Below are 17472 nucleotides of genomic sequence, written 5' to 3'. Positions count from 1 at the left end.
GGCCCGTCCTTCATACCTCCTGAGCTTTCCCCTCTCTGTCCCAGAGTCCCCGGGGGGGGGTTGAAGATGATGTTTAATTAATGCTTCATTGTGATGTCCTTACTGAGAAGATCAAGGTGATCCACCTTATCCTGCCTGCTCAAGTCTCATTATGGTAAAAGTATTGAGGAATGCACTTCAGTTTGGATATTTCTTCCTGAGCAGGACAAGGTCACAACAGGAGGAAGACCCAGCTACCTCCTCCAGCATAAAGGAGGAAGAGGACGAAGAGAAGGAGAGGGGCACAACCCGTTTAGCCATCTGTGGACTCATGGACCACAGTAAAGAATACTATTACCAGGTGTGTATAGAGCTCCCTCTCTCTTCCCCTACTCTCTTTCTCTCTTTCAATCTCCCCCCACACACTCGCTCTCTCTTTCAATCTCTCTCACTCTCCCTCTCTCTCTCACACATCTCTTTCCTCAATAACAATGCAAAAGGCATGGCAAGCGGTACCAGAGTGCCAAGTCTAGGACAAAAAGGCTTCTCAACAGTTTTTACCCCCAAGCCAGAAGACCCCTGAACAGGTAATCAAATGGTTACCTTGACTATTTGCATTGTGTGCCCCCCCCCCCCCCCGAACCCCTCTTTTAATGCTGCTGCTACTCTCTGTTTATCATATATGCATAGTCACTTTAACTATACATTCATGTACATACTACCTCAATTGGGCCGACCAACCAGTGTCTGTATGTAGCCTCGCTACTGTATATAGCCTGTCTTTTTACTGTTGTTTTATTTCTTTACTTACCTATTGTTCACCTAATACCATTTTTGCACTATTGGTTAGAGCCTGTAAGTAAGCATTTCACTGTAAGGCCTACTACACCTGTTGTATTCGGCACACGTGACAAATGAACTTTGATTTGATTTGAAAACAAATGATTGGTGATTCACTCTCAGCTCAACACACTTTAAGTGTATACATGTATTTACCACTCTATATTATTCAGTGATAGACTAGATGTTAACATGGTCACACATCCAGAGCTATTTCTAAACCACAGTGTTATTATGACGTGCAACACGGCTCCCTATTAAGCAGTCTATAGAAAGAAATAACTAGCTAATGAGCAGAAGTGCACATTCGCTGAGATATGTTTGGTGAAATATGAATTTGTCAGAATAGGTAAATTGCAGCAATAATTTATGCCAATACTCTCAGAGTACATAATGGTATGGTGTGTTTCATTTAATGAGTCTGTGTGTACAGTCTATTGATAAAGACATTGTCCGTATTGGGTTTTAGGATCATGACCCCTCCAGCTCTGAGCGCGTCAGGTGTGTGGCAGTGAGCTGGCAGGCTCAGGACACCCAGAACCAAGACCAGCACAAAAACAGGTACAGTGGGGCAAAAAAGTATTTAGTCAGCCACCAATTGTGCAAGTTCTCCCACTTAAAAAGATGAGAGAGGCCTGTAATTTTCATCATAGGTACACTTCAACTATGACAGACAAAATGAGAAAAAAAAATCCAGAAAATCACATTGTAGGATTTTTAATGAATTTATTTGCAAATTATGGTGGAAAATAAGTATTTGGTCAATAACAAAAGTTTATCTCAATACTTTGTTATATACCCTTTGTTGGCAATGACAGAGGTCAAACGTTTTCTGTAAGTCTTCACAAGGTTTTCACACACTGTTGCTTGTATTTTGGCCCATTCCTCCATGCAGATCTCCTCTAGAGCAGTGATGTTTTGGGGCTGTTGCTGGGCAACACAGACTTTCAACTCCCTCCAAAGATTTTCTATGGGGTTGAGATCTAGAGACAGGACCTTGAAATGCTTCTTACGAAGCCACTCCTTCGTTGCACGGGCGGTGTGTTTGGGATCATTGTCATGCTGAAAGACCCAGCCACGTTTCATCTTCAATGCCCTTGCTGATGGAAGGAGGTTTTCACTCAAAATCTCACGATACATGGCCCCTATTCATTCTTTCCTTTACACGGATCAGTCGTCCTGGTCCCTTTGCAGAAAAACAGCCCCAAAGCATGGTGTTTCCACCCCCATGCTTCACAGTAGGTATGGTGTTCTTTGGATGCAACTCAGCATTCTATGTCCTCCAAACACGATGAGTTTAGTTTTTACCAAAAAGTTATATTTTGGTTTCATCTGACCATATGACATTCTCTCAATCTTCTTCTGGATCATCCAAATGCTCTCTAGCAAACTTCAGACGGGCCTGGACACATCTGGCACTGCAGGATTTGAGTCCCTGGCGGCATAGTGTGTTACTGATGGTAGGATTTGTTACTTTGGTCCCAGCTCTCTGCAGGTCATTCGCTAGGTCCCCCCGTGTGGTTCTGGGATTTTTGCTCACCGTTCTTGTGATCATTTTGACCCCACGAGGTGAGATCTTGCGTGGAGCCCCAGATCGAGGGAGATTATCAGTGGTCTTGTATGTCTTCCATTTCCTAATAATTGCTCCCACAGTTGATTTCTTCAAACCAAGCTATTGCAGATTCTGTCTTCCCAGCCTGGTGCAGGTCTACAATTTTGTTTCTGGTGTCCTTTGACAGCTCTTTGGTCTTGGCCATAGTGGAGTTTGGAGTGTGACTGTTTGAGGTTGTGGACAGGTGTCTTTTATACTGATGCCATTAATACAGGTAACGAGTGGAGAACAGAGGAGCCTCTTAAAGAAGAAGTTACAGGTCTGTGAGAGCCAGAAATCTTGCTTGTTTGTAGGTGACCAAATACTTATTTTCCACCATAATTTGCAAATAAATTAATAAAAATATCCTACAATGTGATTTTCTGTTGTTTTTTTCTCATTTTGTCTGTCATAGTTGAAGTGTACCTATGATGAAATTTACAGGCCTCTCTCATCTTTTTAAGTGGGAGAACTTGCACAATTGGTGGCTGACTAAATACTTTTTTGCCCCACTGTACAAGGCTTTTAGGGAAGATACACTTTTATTTGTGTCAACAGATATATTACTTTCATGGTAATATCAATCACATGCAAGGGCTGTACAGGAAGTAGGAGTAAGTTATTTTGGTAATGATTTAGGGAATAAGGCATGTGTTCTCTTCACTGCTGGCTGCTAGCATTGGTTTACTGGCTGATTCCCAGGCATCACCAAGCCTATCCCAACAGTCCCATCAAATCAAGACAAGTCTTTCTAATGATTGACTATAATGACTCATATGGTATAATATAATTATCGCAACAGACAATCAACTTTCAATGCTGGTGTGCTATGAAAGAAGCCTTGACCCGAACCACACAGATGATTAAGAACCATTTGAGGAAGGTCAGCAGCAACAGAGCGGTGGTATCTCTGCTTGCTAGAGGAGAGGGGAAAACTGTACTGATCCATCTACTGCTCTTCTGACCCAACCCAAATGTAGCATCTTTAATTCGGATTGGAACAATTTTTCGGCTGAAAACCTCTGCCGTGATGTAGTCCTGAAAGACACAAGAACCTTTTAGATATTCCTACAGTAGCAACATGAGCATGTTTGCGGACCCTTGAATGACGTGGGTATCAGTTTTGTTGGGTGAGATGAGGGCAGTGGAAGGTACTGAATGGCAGGTACTGGCAGGTACTGATCTTGGCTCCTGAAGAGTCCACAAAAACCCATGATCTTTACACCTGGACTGTCGAAATCGACACAGAGCTCAAGAAGTTGTACACTCTTTTTCCAGATTTACATCCACTGACATGCATAAGGGAAACCTGTATGATGTCATTGTAGGTACAGCGAACGTAGGACCAAGATTCCAAATAATGGACCTAGCAACGAACTAGCCTGATTGTCATCATTACAGCGCCACAGAAAAGGGATAATAAAACAATTCTACAAGACAATCGTAAATAATGTATTCAGTTTCTGAAGCATTATCCCTCATTCTTAATATATTCTTAGCCCACTTCACTAAATGGGTATTAACTGATGTTAAGAATATAAGGACATATAATAATGTATTTGACTTCTATAGCGCTTTTCATTACAAACAAAATCTCAAAGCGCTTCAAAAGCAATAACCAATAAAAACTTGTGACAAGGCTACAACAATTGTAGCTAGGTCAGACATAGTTGTGTAGAAACAGGAGTTCTAAATTTGGACTAGCCAGACAAATCTGTGGCAATGCCTTTTTCTCTGTATGTTGTTTTGAATTCAGCATTGGTGTCCTGCAGATCAGATTCTCTCCACTAGCTGAGCTCAGTGCTGCAGAAGTAGGTTAACAGAACACAGCAGTGCCTACAGTCATGACTCGGATATGATTCCAGTCCAAATAACGACAGTCATATCTAGTCACGTGGAACATACACTTACCCAGTACCCCGTTCAGGGTGGCAAAGCACTGCCTGTAATTTACTGCTGCTAAATGCAGCTAAATTCTTAATTGATTTAACTAATTGTTATTGTATGGAACTAGATTCTTCATTGATTTAACTTATGATAATTGTAGCCATCACCATTAATTGAAAAGCATTATATATTTTTTTATCACCCAGGGCTCTTAGGCTGCATTTACAAAGGCAGCCCAATTCTGATCTTTTTTCCACTAATTGTTCTTTTGACCAATCACATCAGATCTTTTCACAACAGATCTTTTTCAAAACAAAATAAATCCTAATTGGTTGCCTGTGTAAACGCATCCTTCGTCAAAACCGCTTATGATAGTCAGATATTATGATATCCCATTAAATATTATTTTAATATGCCCATTCTGACCTGTAACAAATGGAATCATATAACAGTTATATTTATTTACTGTGATAGCTATGCAGTTGATTTCTTTCAACGTAAAATGTTTAATTTTCAGCATGACCCGAATACAGATGGCCGATGGAATAAACCTGTCTGACTCTGAAAAGGTATCTATATCCTCTGAAAGTCAAGATAGTATTTCATTTATGACATGAGACACTATATCAAGCTACATCTTATAATTTATAATGAGAAGAGTGACAAATACAACGACAAAAACATGTTGATGTATGGGTGTTTTTGAACAGCTCAGAATATAATGGTTCACTTCAGTTCTCATATTAGATAATGAGTTAATTAAAGATATGTGTCTTTTTAATTCATACTACAGTATATCTTTTCTGAAGTGGAATACTTTTGCATTGGCTAAAGGCTAGTGTGTGTCCATACTGGTTAGTGTGTGTTATAGCGTTTATGCGTGTGTATGTGTGTGAGTAACAGCCCCCTCCCTCTCATCTTTCTCCTCTCTGACGCACACGGCGAGCGGGAGGTTCTAGAACATCACCAAATCATAATGTCAAACGAAACTAAATGAACCACTCTTTCCCCCACCCTAGCCCATATTTATGCATATAAAGACATTTTATCCTAGTACCGCTGCTCACACTGAGCTAACAACGTCAGCCTCTGCTCTCCAGTTAGAATGCTCAGCCTCACAACGTTACCACGGAGACGCCCCCCCACATCATATTCCCACACGCGTGGTTTTCCTGACGTTTCCCTGGCGCTATGAATAATCCATGTGGAGGAGAGCTGGAGCAGTAGAAGGATCACTGGGAAAGCAGACAGACCGGGAAAACACATGTATGGATTCTACTGAATCAGGGAATAGAGGAGTGATAAGGAGAACACACAGTGAAACTACGCCCGAAGGGATCTCACCGTTCTGAGGAACCGGAGAACGCTGTCGTACACACAGGGATCTAACAACTGGGATCACATGTGGACCCAGGTCTGATGAAGCCAAGGAGAGAGCTGAACTGAGACGAGCCCCATTACGTGACCGCTAACGTCACGTCTTACACTTTGATAACTGAGGTGTGGGGCACACGGACACAACACAGGATCGCTTCCCCTCAGGACAAGCCCAGCGCCAGCATCAGGCCTTCTCCAACCACCTTCTCTAACCTCTCCACCCACCCCAGACAGAGAGTCAGCACCATCCCCCAGAACCCTCATTCTGAAGACATGTTCTGTTTCTGTTTCCAGAGCCCCTCCCTCAAGCAGCAAGCTCTGGAGGCTGAGCTGTGCCCCTCGCCACCCGGAACCCCTCAGGAGGACCTGGATCACCCCCCTTGTACCAAGGACCACCAGAACCTAACCCCATCTCTCCACTCCCTCCCAAAACAGGAACAGGACATCATCAGTACTTCACTGATAGGTAGGAGAACAGCACCTCTCTCCATATTTTTATAAACCCTCATCTCCTTTTGAGCATATTTGTTATTTTTGCACTGTGTGATATCTTGTACACTATGATATATATATAGTGCTTGTTTCAGTGAATCAATCGCGTCTCTTCATCTGTCTTCGTTTGTCTTATGGTTAGTATCAGTCTTATGGTTAGTATTAGTCTTATGGATGATATCAGTTTTATGGTTAGTATCAGTCTTATGGATGATATCAGTGTTATGGTTAGTATCAGTCTTATGGATGATATCAGTGTTATGGTTAGTATCAGTCTTATGGATGATATCAGTGTTATGGTTAGTATCAGTCTTATGATTAGTATCAATCTTATGGATGATATCAGTCTTATGGATGATATCAGTCTTATGGTTAGTATCAGTCTTATGGATGATATCAATCTTATGGTTAGTATCAGTCTTATGGATGATATCAGTCTTATGGTTAGTATCAGTCTTATGGACGATATCAGTCTTATGAATAGTATCAGTCTTATGGATGATATAGGTCTTATGGTTAGTATCATTCTTATGGATGATATCAGCCTTATGGTTAGTATCATTTTTATGGATGATATCAGTCTTATGGTTAGTATCAGTCTTATGAATAGTATCAGTCTTATGGATGATATCAGTCTTATGGTTAGGATCGGTCTTATGGATGATATCAGTCTTATGGTTAGTGTCAGTCTTATGGATGATATCAGTCTTATGGTTAGTATCAGTCTCATGGTTAGTATTGGTCTTATGGATGATATCAGTCTTAAGGTTAGTATCAGTCTTATGGTTAGTATCAGTCTTATGGTTGGTATCAGTCTTATGGTTGGTATCAGTCTTATGGTTGGTATTAGTCTTATGGATGATATCCGTCTTATGGTTAGTATCAGTCTTATGGTTAGTATCAGTCTTATGGTTAGTATCAGTCTTATGGATGATATCAGTCTTATGGTTAGTATCAGTCTTATGGATGATATCAGTCTTGTGGTTAGTATCAGTCTCATGGTTAGTATCAGTCTTATGGATGATATCAGTCTTAAGGTTAGTATCAGTCTTATGGTTAGTATCAGTCTTATGGTTGGTATCAGTCTTATGGATGATATCCGTTTTATGGTTAGTATCAGTCTTATGGTGAGTATCAGTCTTATGGATGATATCAATCTTATGGTTAGTATCAGTCTTATGGATGATATCAGTCTTGTGGTTAGTATCAGTCTCATGGTTAGTATCATTTTTATGGATGATATCAGTCTTATGGTTAGTATCAGTCTTATGGATGATATCAGTCTTATGAATAGTATCAGTCTTATGGATGATATCAGTCTTATGGTTAGTATTGGTCTTATGGATGATATCAGTCTCATGGTTAGTATTGGTCTTATGGATGATATCAGTCTTAAGGTTAGTATCAGTCTTATGGTTGGTATCAGTCTTATGGTTGGTATTAGTCTTATGGATGATATCCGTCTTATGGTTAGTATCAGTCTTAAGGTTAGTATCAGTCTTATGGTTAGTATCAGTCTTATGGTTGGTATCAGTCTTATGGTTGGTATCAGTCTTATGGATGATATCCGTTTTATGGTTAGTATCAGTCTTATGGTGAGTATCAGTCTTATGGATGATATCAATCTTATGGTTAGTATCAGTCTTATGGATGATATCAGTCTTGTGGTTAGTATCAGTCTCATGGTTAGTATCAGTCTTATGGATGATATCAGTCTTATGGTTAGTATCAGTCTTATGGATGATATCAGTGTTATGGTTAGTATCAGTCTTATGGATGATATCAGTCTTAAGGTTAGTATCAGTCTTATGGTTAGTATCAGTCTTATGGTTGGTATCAGTCTTATGGATGATATCAGTCTTATGGTTAGTATCAGTCGTATGGTTAGTATAGTATCAGTCTTATGGATGATATAAGCTCTCTCAGTATTCGCTTTGGGTGGGTGTGTCTCATGCTTGCTAGTTGAGTCACGATGCACCAGGATACAGTTGGAGCATTGGCCCATATTCACAAAGAGTGAAGGAGTGCTCGTCTATGATCAGTTTTGTTTTTTAAATCAAGATGAATAGGGGGGGGGGGGGGGGTGGCTGATCCTAGATCAGCACTCCTACTCTGAGACGCTTTGTGTATACGGGCGGATATATTTTGAATATATTCTGGATATGAAGTAATATACACTGAGTATACCAAACATTAGGAACACCTTACTAATATAGAGTTGCAGCCCCCCTCTGCCCTCAGAACAACCTCAATTCATCAGGCCATGGACTCTACAAGGTGTCGAAAGCGTTACACAGGAATGCTGGACCATGTTTTTTATATTTTTAATTTATTTATTTACTTTTACACCTTTTTTCCCTCCAATTTCATGGTATCCAATTGTTAGTAGTTATTGTCTTGTCTCATCGCTGCAACTCCCATACGGACTCGGAAGAGGCGAAGCCATGCGTCCTCCGAAACACAACCCAACCAAGCCGCACTGCTTCTTAACACAGCGCGCATCCAACCCGGAAGCCAGCCGCACCAATGTGTCGGAGGAAACACCGTACACCTAGCGACCTGGTCAGCGTGCACTGTGCCTGGCCCGCCACAGGAGTCGCTAGTGCGCGATGAGACAAGGATATCCCTGCCTGCCAAACCCTCCCTAACACGGACGATGCTAGGCCAATTGTGCGGCGCGGCGCCCCATTGGCCTCCCGGTCGTGGCTGGCTGCGACAGAGCCTGGGCTCAAACCCAGAGTCTCTGGTGGCACAGCTAGCACTGCGATGCAGCGCCTTAGACCACTGCGCCACCCGGGAGGCACTTGCTGGACCATGTAGACTCCAATGCTTCCCACAGTTGTGTCAAGTTGGCTGGATGTCCTTTGGGTGGTGGACTATTCTTGATATACACAGAAAACTGTTGAGCGTGAAAAACCCAACAGCGTTGCAGTTCTTGACATGCTCAAACCGGTGCGCCTGGCACCTACTACCATGCCCCGTTCAAAGGCACTTAAATCTTTTGTCTTGCCCATTCACCCTCTGAATGGCACACATATACTATCCATGTTTCAATTGTCTTAAGGCTTAAGAATCCTTCCCTAGCCTGTCTCCTCCCCTTCTACACTGATTGAAATGGATTTAACAAGTGACATCAATAAGGGATCATATCTTTCACCTCGATTCACCTTGTCAGTCTATGTCATGGAAAGAGCAATTCCTAATGTTTTGTACACTCAGTGTATAATATAAAATATGCCATTTAGCAGACACTTTTATCCAATGTGACTTAGTCATGCGTGTATACATTTTACATATGGGTATTCCCAGGAATCAAAACCACTACCCTTGTGTTGTGAACACCATGCTCTACCAACTGAGCTACAAAGGACCAAAGTGAAGGACTGAAGTGAAGTCAGTTGTTTTTGACATAGACTGACCAGGTGAGTCCAGGTGAAAATTATGATCCCTTATTGATGTAAATTGTTAAATCCACTTCAATCAGTGTAGATGAGGGGGAGGAGACAGGTTCAAGAAGGATTTTTAAGCCTTGAGACATGGATTATGTATGTCTGCCATCCAGAGGGTGAATAGGACAGGTGCACAATTACATTGCTAGCTTTTATATCATTTCAAACCTGTTGGTCTTCATTTAATTGATGTACTTTGACCACTGTTGTCTCTTTCTCTCCTCCCTCTGCTCTCTGTCAGAAGCTAGTCCGGTCCAGAGGCCCTCCGTGTCTCTCTCTGAGGGCAGTAGCAGTGAGTGTCTGATGACCCCTAGTCCCAGTCCTCTCCTTCAGCGTCTTGCAGTGGGTGACTGTCCCGTACCGTCCCCCCGCAGCCACAACCTCAGCTTGGGCCATCGCTTCAACACGGACCCTGAAACGGCCCCCTCCCCACCCTGCTCACAACACATCAGGATGTATGAGACTGTGTCCAAGTGTTGTGTGTTTGTGTTCAGTTTGTGTGTGTGTGGTGGTGCTGGACGTGTTTGTACGGTATGTAATGGATAATGGTAATTTACCATTCTAGCTCTCCCTCCCTCCTCAGGGCTCACTACACAGTGAGGACTGAACCAGCAGAGGGCGCTAACAAGGCCCCATCGGTCACAACGCTCAACAGACACATCCAGAATGTGAGGAAGAGGATCAGACGCTTCGAGGAGCACTTTGAGCAAGAGAGACAGTACAGGGTGAGACAGTGAAACCGTGAAACATTATTTACAGCCCCATTATAGCCCAGAGCCCAACCTTTTAGTTTCTGAATGAATCCATGGTTTGACTGATGATGGTTTTAGTGAAGACTGTCTCATAAAGACAAAGGAATGTATTTTCTTCTGCTGAGTGAGAGAATCAAAGCCACAGACAGTCATATCTCCTCTCCCTCTATGCCAGTCCAGTTTAGACTGTTCAAATCACGCTCTCTTTCTATCTCTCTGTCTGTCTCAGCTGTCTGGGGCTGAGAAGCAGACTTAACTTCAGTTTACTTTCCTAAAGCGCAAAGTCAGCCCAATATCAGCTGCACAGAGCCTTTGGAAGATGAAATCCAGCATTTTTTGCGAAAATGTTGTAGATTTTCAAAAAGTTCAGCTACAAAGGTGCAGAATTATGGGGAATTACTCTCCTTTTATGCATATTTCACCAAGAAATGTCATACACATCAAATCAAATATTATTCCTGATAAAAAAAACATTAAAAAAAAGAAGCATATTGTTTGCGGAGACAATGTGAACACAATTACACAATTACACACATTTCTCTTCCGATGAAAACAATGCGCTATATTCTGTGAACACTTAACATTGCTTTTTTCCCCCACTGATGACATTTCAAGTTTTGTGAAAGGTGTTCTAAGATATGCCAATCAGGTACTAAGGCAAGACAATTATCAGACGTTCTGTAAATGTATTCAAGCATTTGATTATTGCTGTTCTGCTATAGATACGTTTCAACGCAGATCCAAAAGTTGCTTGTACACAAATGAGAAAAACTGTAGACCGATTCAAGGACAAGACTTCACCTACTGGATGTTTACAACCATTACACTTCTGTCTTTTCCAGGGCTGTACTTCTTCATCCAGTATAGCGCATATATTTAGTGTGGCTCCACCTAGTGTTTATGGACTGATAATAACGATAGGATATAGTTTGCCAGATACAGTGTATGTGTAATATATTCATGAGGTGTGTGTTGTTTTTCTGTGACAGCCAGCACACAATGATAGGACTGCCCATCCTGAGGTGTCTAGACTGATGCGGGACCTCACCAAGTCTCGAAAGCAGCTCAAAGGTGAGTCCTTGACGAGGTGCAATCAGATGTGTTTAGAAACCCCTGTGTGAATAGATGCTGAATGTAACACCAAGACACACCACTTGGTGGCTGTAGAATGTTGTTTATATATGTTATGTCATTTTGATGTTTTTTTTCTTTGTGGAGGAAGGACATGTATTCTGAATCTATATTGATATTTGTATGGCTGTTGTATATTATCAAATGGAAACCTGTGTAGAGCTGAAGCTGAAACAGTGTGCAGAGGGGCTCAGAGAGCAGCACAAAGGGGGAAACACAGGGACATGCAGGTCCACAAGTGAACCCAAGGGACCGATGGAACACTACCACAACAGTAACAACAAACCCTCACTGGAGGAGACCATTGATAGCCTGATGAAGAGACTGATGGAGAAACGAGAGGAGGAGGAACTGCCTGATAACATCAAGGTAAAACCCCACATAGTGGTAATACGATGGAAATGTGCGTATAGGCTGTGAAAGGACCTATTCTCTAACAAAGATTAGGCTACTCTTGATTAGCTCAAATCAAATGTTATTGGTCACATGGTTAGCAGATGTTATTGTGAGTGTAGCGAAATGCTTGTGCTTCTAGTTCCGACAGTGTAGCAATATCTAACAAGTAATATCTAACAATTCCACAACAACTACCTAATACACACAAATCTAAGTAAAGGAATGGAATAAGAATATAAAAATATGGATGAGCAATGACCGAGCAGGATAGGCAAGATGCAATAGATGGTATAGAATACAGTATATACATATGAGATGAGTAATGCAAGATACTGTATGTAAACATTATTAAAGTGGCATTATTAAAGTGACTAGTGATCCATTTATTAAAGTGGCCAATGATTTCAAGTCTGTATGTAGGCAGCAGCCTTTCTGTGTTAGTGATGGCTGTTTAACAGTCTGATGGCCTTGAGATAGAAGCCATTTTTCAGTCTCTCGGTCCCAGCTTTGATGCACCTGTACTGACCTCGCCTTCTGGATGGTAGCTAGGTGAATAGGCAGTGGCTCGGTTGGTTGTTGTCCTTGATGATCTTTTTGGCCTTCCTGTGCTGTAGGTGTCCTGGAGGGCAGGTAGTTTGCTGATACAGCTTGACAGGATGCTCTCAATTGTGCATCTGTAAAAGTTTGTGAGGGTTTGAGGTGACAAGCCACATTTATTCAGCCTCCTGAGGTTGAAGAGGCGCTGTTGCATGTTTAGTTTGTCTGGAAGCAAGACGTGTAGTTCGTAATTGTCTGTAGACCCTGCGACATACATCTCGTGTCTGAGCCGTTGCGACTCCACTTTGTCTCTAAACTGACATTTTGCCTGTTTGATTGCCTTGCAGAGGGAATAACTACACTGTTTGTATTCGGCCGTATTCCCAGTTACCTTTCCATGGTTAAATGCGGTGGTTCACGCTTTCAGTTTTGCACGAATGCCGCCATCTAGCCACGGTTTCTGGTTAGGGTAGGTTTTAATAGTCACAGTGGGTACAACATCTCCTATGCACTTCCTTATAAACTCACTCACCGAATCAGCGTATATAAATCAATATTATTCTCTGAGGCTACCCGGAACATGTCCCAGTCCCCGTAATCAATCTTGAAGCGTGGATTCCAATTGGTCAGACCAGCTTTGAATAGTCCTTACAAAGCATGTAGAGGTCTGTAATTTTTGTCATAGGTACACTTCAACTGTGAGAGACGGAATCTAAAACAAAAATCCAGAAAATCACATTATGATTTTTATGTAATTAATTAGCATTTTATTGCTTGACATAAGTATTTGATACATCAGAAAAGCAGAACTTAATATTTGGTACAGAAACCTTTGTTTGCAATTACAGAGATCATATGTTTCCTGTAGTTCTTGACCAGGTTTGCACACACTGCAGCAGGGATTTTGGCCCACTCCTCTATACAGACCTTCTCCAGATCCTTCAGGTTTCGGGGCTGTCGCTGGGCAATACGGACTTTCAGCTCCCTCCAAAGATTTTCTATTGGGTTCAGGTCTGGAGACTGGCTAGGCCACTCCAGGACCATGAGATGCTTCTTACGGAGCCACTCCTTAGTTGCCCTGGCTGTGTGTTTCGGGTCGTTGTCATGCTGGAAGACCCAGCCACGACCCATCTTCAATGCTCTTACTGAGGGAAGGTTGTTGGCCACATGAGTTCCTGTATGTTGTTACAATTACACCACGAGCCTTAGGCATGAAACATATACAGTGCCTTGCGAAAGTATTCGGCCCCCTTGAACTTTGCGACCTTTTGCCACATTTCAGGCTTCAAACAAAGATATAAAACTGTATTTTTTTGTGAAGAATCAACAACAAGCGGGACAATCATGAAGTGGAACAACATTTATTGGATATTTCAAACTTTTTTAACAAATCAAAAACTGAAAAATTGGGCGTGCAAAATGATTCAGCCCCCTTAAGTTAATACTTTGTAGCGCCACCTTTTGCTGCGATTACAGCTGTAAGTCGCTTGGGGTATGTCTCTATCAGTTTTGCACATCGAGAGACTGAATTTTTTTCCCATTCCTCCTTGCAAAACAGCTCGAGCTCAGTGAGGTTGGATGGAGAGCATTTGTGAACAGCAGTTTTCAGTTCTTTCCACAGATTCTCGATTGGATTCAGGTCTGGACTTTGACTTGGCCATTCTAACACCTGGATATGTTTATTTTTGAACCATTCCATTGTAGATTTTGCTTTATGTTTTGGATCATTGTCTTGTTGGAAGACAAATCTCCATCCCAGTCTCAGGTCTTTTGCAGACTCCATCAGGTTTTCTTCCAGAATGGTCCTGTATTTGGCTCCATCCATCTTCCCATCAATTTTAACCATCTTCCCTGTCCCTGCTGAATAAAAGCAGGCCCAAACCATGATGCTGCCACCACCATGTTTGACAGTGGGGATGGTGTGTACAGCTGTGTTGCTTTTACGCCAAACATAACGTTTTGCATTGTTGCCAAAAAGTTCAATTTTGGTTACATCTGACCAGAGCACCTTCTTCCACATGTTTGGTGTGTCTCCCAGGTGGCTTGTGGCAAACTTTAAACAACACTTTTTATGGATATCTTTAAGAAAGGGCTTTCTTCTTGCCACTCTTCCATAAAGGCCAGATTTGTGCAATATACGACTGATTGTTGTCCTATGGACAGAGTCTCCCACCTCAGCTGTAGATCTCTGCAGTTCATCCAGAGTGATCATGGGCCTCTTGGCTGCATCTCTGATCAGTCTTCTCCTTGTATGAGCTGAAAGTTTAGAGGGACGGCCAGGTCTTGGTAGATTTGCAGTGGTCTGATACTCCTTCCATTTCAATATTATCGCTTGCACAGTGCTCCTTGGGATGTTTAAAGCTTGGTAAATCTTTTTGTATCCAAATCCGGCTTTAAACTTCTTCACAACAGTATCTCGGACCTGCCTGGTGTGTTCCTTGTTCTTCATGATGCTCTCTGCGCTTTTAACGGACCTCTGAGACTATCACAGTGCAGGTGCATTTATACGGAGACTTGATTACACACAGGTGGATTGTATTTATCATCATTAGTCATTTAGGTCAACATTGGATCATTCAGAGATCCTCACTGAACTTCTGGAGAGTGTTTGCTGCACTGAAAGTAAAGGGGCTGAATAATTTTGCACGCCCAATTTTTCAGTTTTTGATTTGTTAAAAAAGTTTGAAATATCCAATAAATGTCGTTCCACTTCATGATTGTGTCCCACTTGTTGTTGATTCTTCACAAAAAAATACAGTTTTATATCTTTATGTTTGAAGCCTGAAATGTGGCATAAGGTCGCAAAGTTCAAGGGGGCCGAATACTTTCGCAAGGCACTGTACGCCCATCATTCAATCAAATCAAATTTTATTTGTCACATACACATGGTTAGCAGATGTTAATGCGAGTGTAGCGAAATGCTTGTGCTTCTAGTTCCGACAATGCAGTAATAACAAGTAATCTAACTAACAATTCCAAAACTACTGTCTTGTACACAGTGTAAGGGGATAAAGAATATGTACATAAGGATATATGAATGAGTGATGGTACAGAGCAGCATAGGCAAGATACAGTAGATGGTATCGGGTACAGTATGTACAAATGAGATGAGTATGTAAACAAAGTGGCATAATATAGTATAAAGTGGCTAGTGATACATGTATTACATAAGGACACCGTCGATGATATAGAGTACAGTATATACGTATGTATATGAGATGAATAATGTAGGGTAAGTAACATTTATATAAGGTAGCATTGTTTAAAGTGGCTAGTGATATATTTACATCATTTCCCATCAATTCCCATTATTAAAGTGGCTGGAGTTGAGTCAGTGTCAGTGTGTTGGCAGCAGCCACTCAGTGTTAGTGGTGGCTGTTTAACAGTCTGATGGCCTTGAGAGAGAAGCTGTTTTTCAGTCTCTCGGTCCCAGCTTTGATGCACCTGTACTGACCTCGCCTTCTGGATGATAGCGGGGTGAACAGGCAGTGGCTCGGGTGGTTGATGTCCTTGATGATCTTTATGGCCTTCCTGTGACATCGGGTGGTGTAGGTGTCCTGGAGGGCAGGTAGTTTGCCCCCGGTGATGCGTTGTGCAGACCTCACTACCCTCTGGAGAGCCTTACGGTTGAGGGCGGTGCAGTTGCCATACCAGGCGGTGATACAGCCCGCCAGGATGCTCTCGATTGTGCATCTGTAGAAGTTTGTGAGTGCTTTTGGTGACAAGCCGAATTTCTTCAGCCTCCTGAGGTTGAAGAGGCGCTGCTGCGCCTTCTTCACGATGCTGTCTGTGTGAGTGGACCAATTCAGTTTGTCTGTGATGTGTATGCCGAGGAACTTAAAACTTGCTACCCTCTCCACTACTGTTCCATCGATGTGGATAGGGGGGTGTTCTTCTTCTTCTTACCGGAGAGATGTTTATTTATGTCGGAGCGACGCAAAAATAATCCTGGTGGCTGTACCGACTCCGACAGCATATCCCGAGAGTCATGTTTCCGTGAAACAGAGTATGTTACAATCCCTGATGTCTCTCTGGAAAGCAACCCTTGCCTTAATTTCATCTACCTTGTTATCTCTGGATTGTAACATACTGGACATTAGCTAGTAATATACTTGGAAGCTGTGGGTGGTGTGCACGTTATTCTGTCAGTGTAATTGTGGTGTTGTGTATTAGTTTGGTTCTGGCCTGGTGTCTGACTGTATTACCACTGCTGTGTTCTTGCAGGAGATGACTCCAGCTCAGATGGCTGTGGAGAAGGTCACCCTGCAGAAGTGTCTGCTCTACTTTGAGAGCCTGTATGGGCGACCGGTAAGACTGCCCAGTGTTCCTTGTAAATGTCCTATTTTGTGTAGCTTCTCAATTACATTTTTTTTTTAACCATGTATGTGTGTGTTTTCAGAGCACCAGACAGGAGAAGACTCTGATGAAGCCTCTCTATGATCGCTACCGCCAGGTCAAACAGCAGCTCCTGTGTTCACCCACACCCATCCCTGTCATCACCACCATAGTGAGTCTGTCTCTCTCTCTCTCACACACACACACACACACACACACAGTAACTACAGTCTCTCAGCCTCTGTGCTCTGTTTCCCTATAGGAGGAAGAGGAGGGTTCTGATGAAGAGTGTGTGAAGGACAGCACCTGGCTACCTCATACAGCGCTGCATTGTGTGTCTTCAGATGAGTCACTGCGTCTGCCGCATAGTGAAGTGGCCAATATGCCCCTGGTGTCACCTCTGGAGGAGATCAAAGGTCTACAGCCGCCCAGTGTCACCACGGCAACACTGCACGAGGCATCAAGGTATTCTCTCCCAGGTGTAACTTCTCTCGCCAGTGCATAGGAGTTGATTTGGGATTGGGCAAGTGAAGTGTTGAGGCCTTGCTGTATGTATTCAGTCCTCTCCCTGACCACTTCTACTGTACTGTAGGTCAGAGTTACTGGAGCAGCTGAGGGTGACGCGAGCTGAGAAGAAGAGACTCCGTTCAGCTCTCCGAGTCTTTGAGGACCACTTCTACACACAGACCGGCCGGTAAGACTCGTT

General features: G+C 42.5%; 1 protein-coding gene across 2 annotated transcripts in view; it reads left to right on the top strand.

The window, feature by feature from the left end:
- LOC110529788 (protein FAM13C-like) overlaps nucleotides 1-17472 on the top strand; it is a 56273-nt gene that overhangs the window by 37479 nt on the left and 1322 nt on the right. The window contains exons 8-19 of one of the 2 annotated variants that reach the window (XM_021612324.3): nucleotides 205-340; nucleotides 1289-1380; nucleotides 4815-4866; nucleotides 5969-6140; nucleotides 9857-10070; nucleotides 10199-10340; nucleotides 11357-11438; nucleotides 11659-11867; nucleotides 16656-16739; nucleotides 16831-16938; nucleotides 17029-17231; nucleotides 17359-17464. In XM_021612324.3, the coding sequence (XP_021467999.2) occupies nucleotides 205-340; nucleotides 1289-1380; nucleotides 4815-4866; nucleotides 5969-6140; nucleotides 9857-10070; nucleotides 10199-10340; nucleotides 11357-11438; nucleotides 11659-11867; nucleotides 16656-16739; nucleotides 16831-16938; nucleotides 17029-17231; nucleotides 17359-17464 (1600 nt within the window). Of the gene's footprint in view, nucleotides 1-204; nucleotides 341-1288; nucleotides 1381-4814; nucleotides 4867-5769; nucleotides 6141-9856; nucleotides 10071-10198; nucleotides 10341-11356; nucleotides 11439-11658; nucleotides 11868-16655; nucleotides 16740-16830; nucleotides 16939-17028; nucleotides 17232-17358; nucleotides 17465-17472 lie in introns of those variants that run through there. The other variant, XM_036989878.2, reaches the window with a different exon arrangement.

This window comes from Oncorhynchus mykiss, chromosome 1 (genome assembly GCF_057628025.1).
Source record: "Oncorhynchus mykiss isolate SJ-2025 chromosome 1, ASM5762802v1, whole genome shotgun sequence".
In the NCBI taxonomy this organism is placed as follows: Eukaryota; Metazoa; Chordata; class Actinopteri; order Salmoniformes; family Salmonidae; genus Oncorhynchus; species Oncorhynchus mykiss.
The sequence above is the reverse complement of the archived record's forward strand: the minus strand, read 5'-3'. Positions and strand labels throughout refer to the sequence as shown.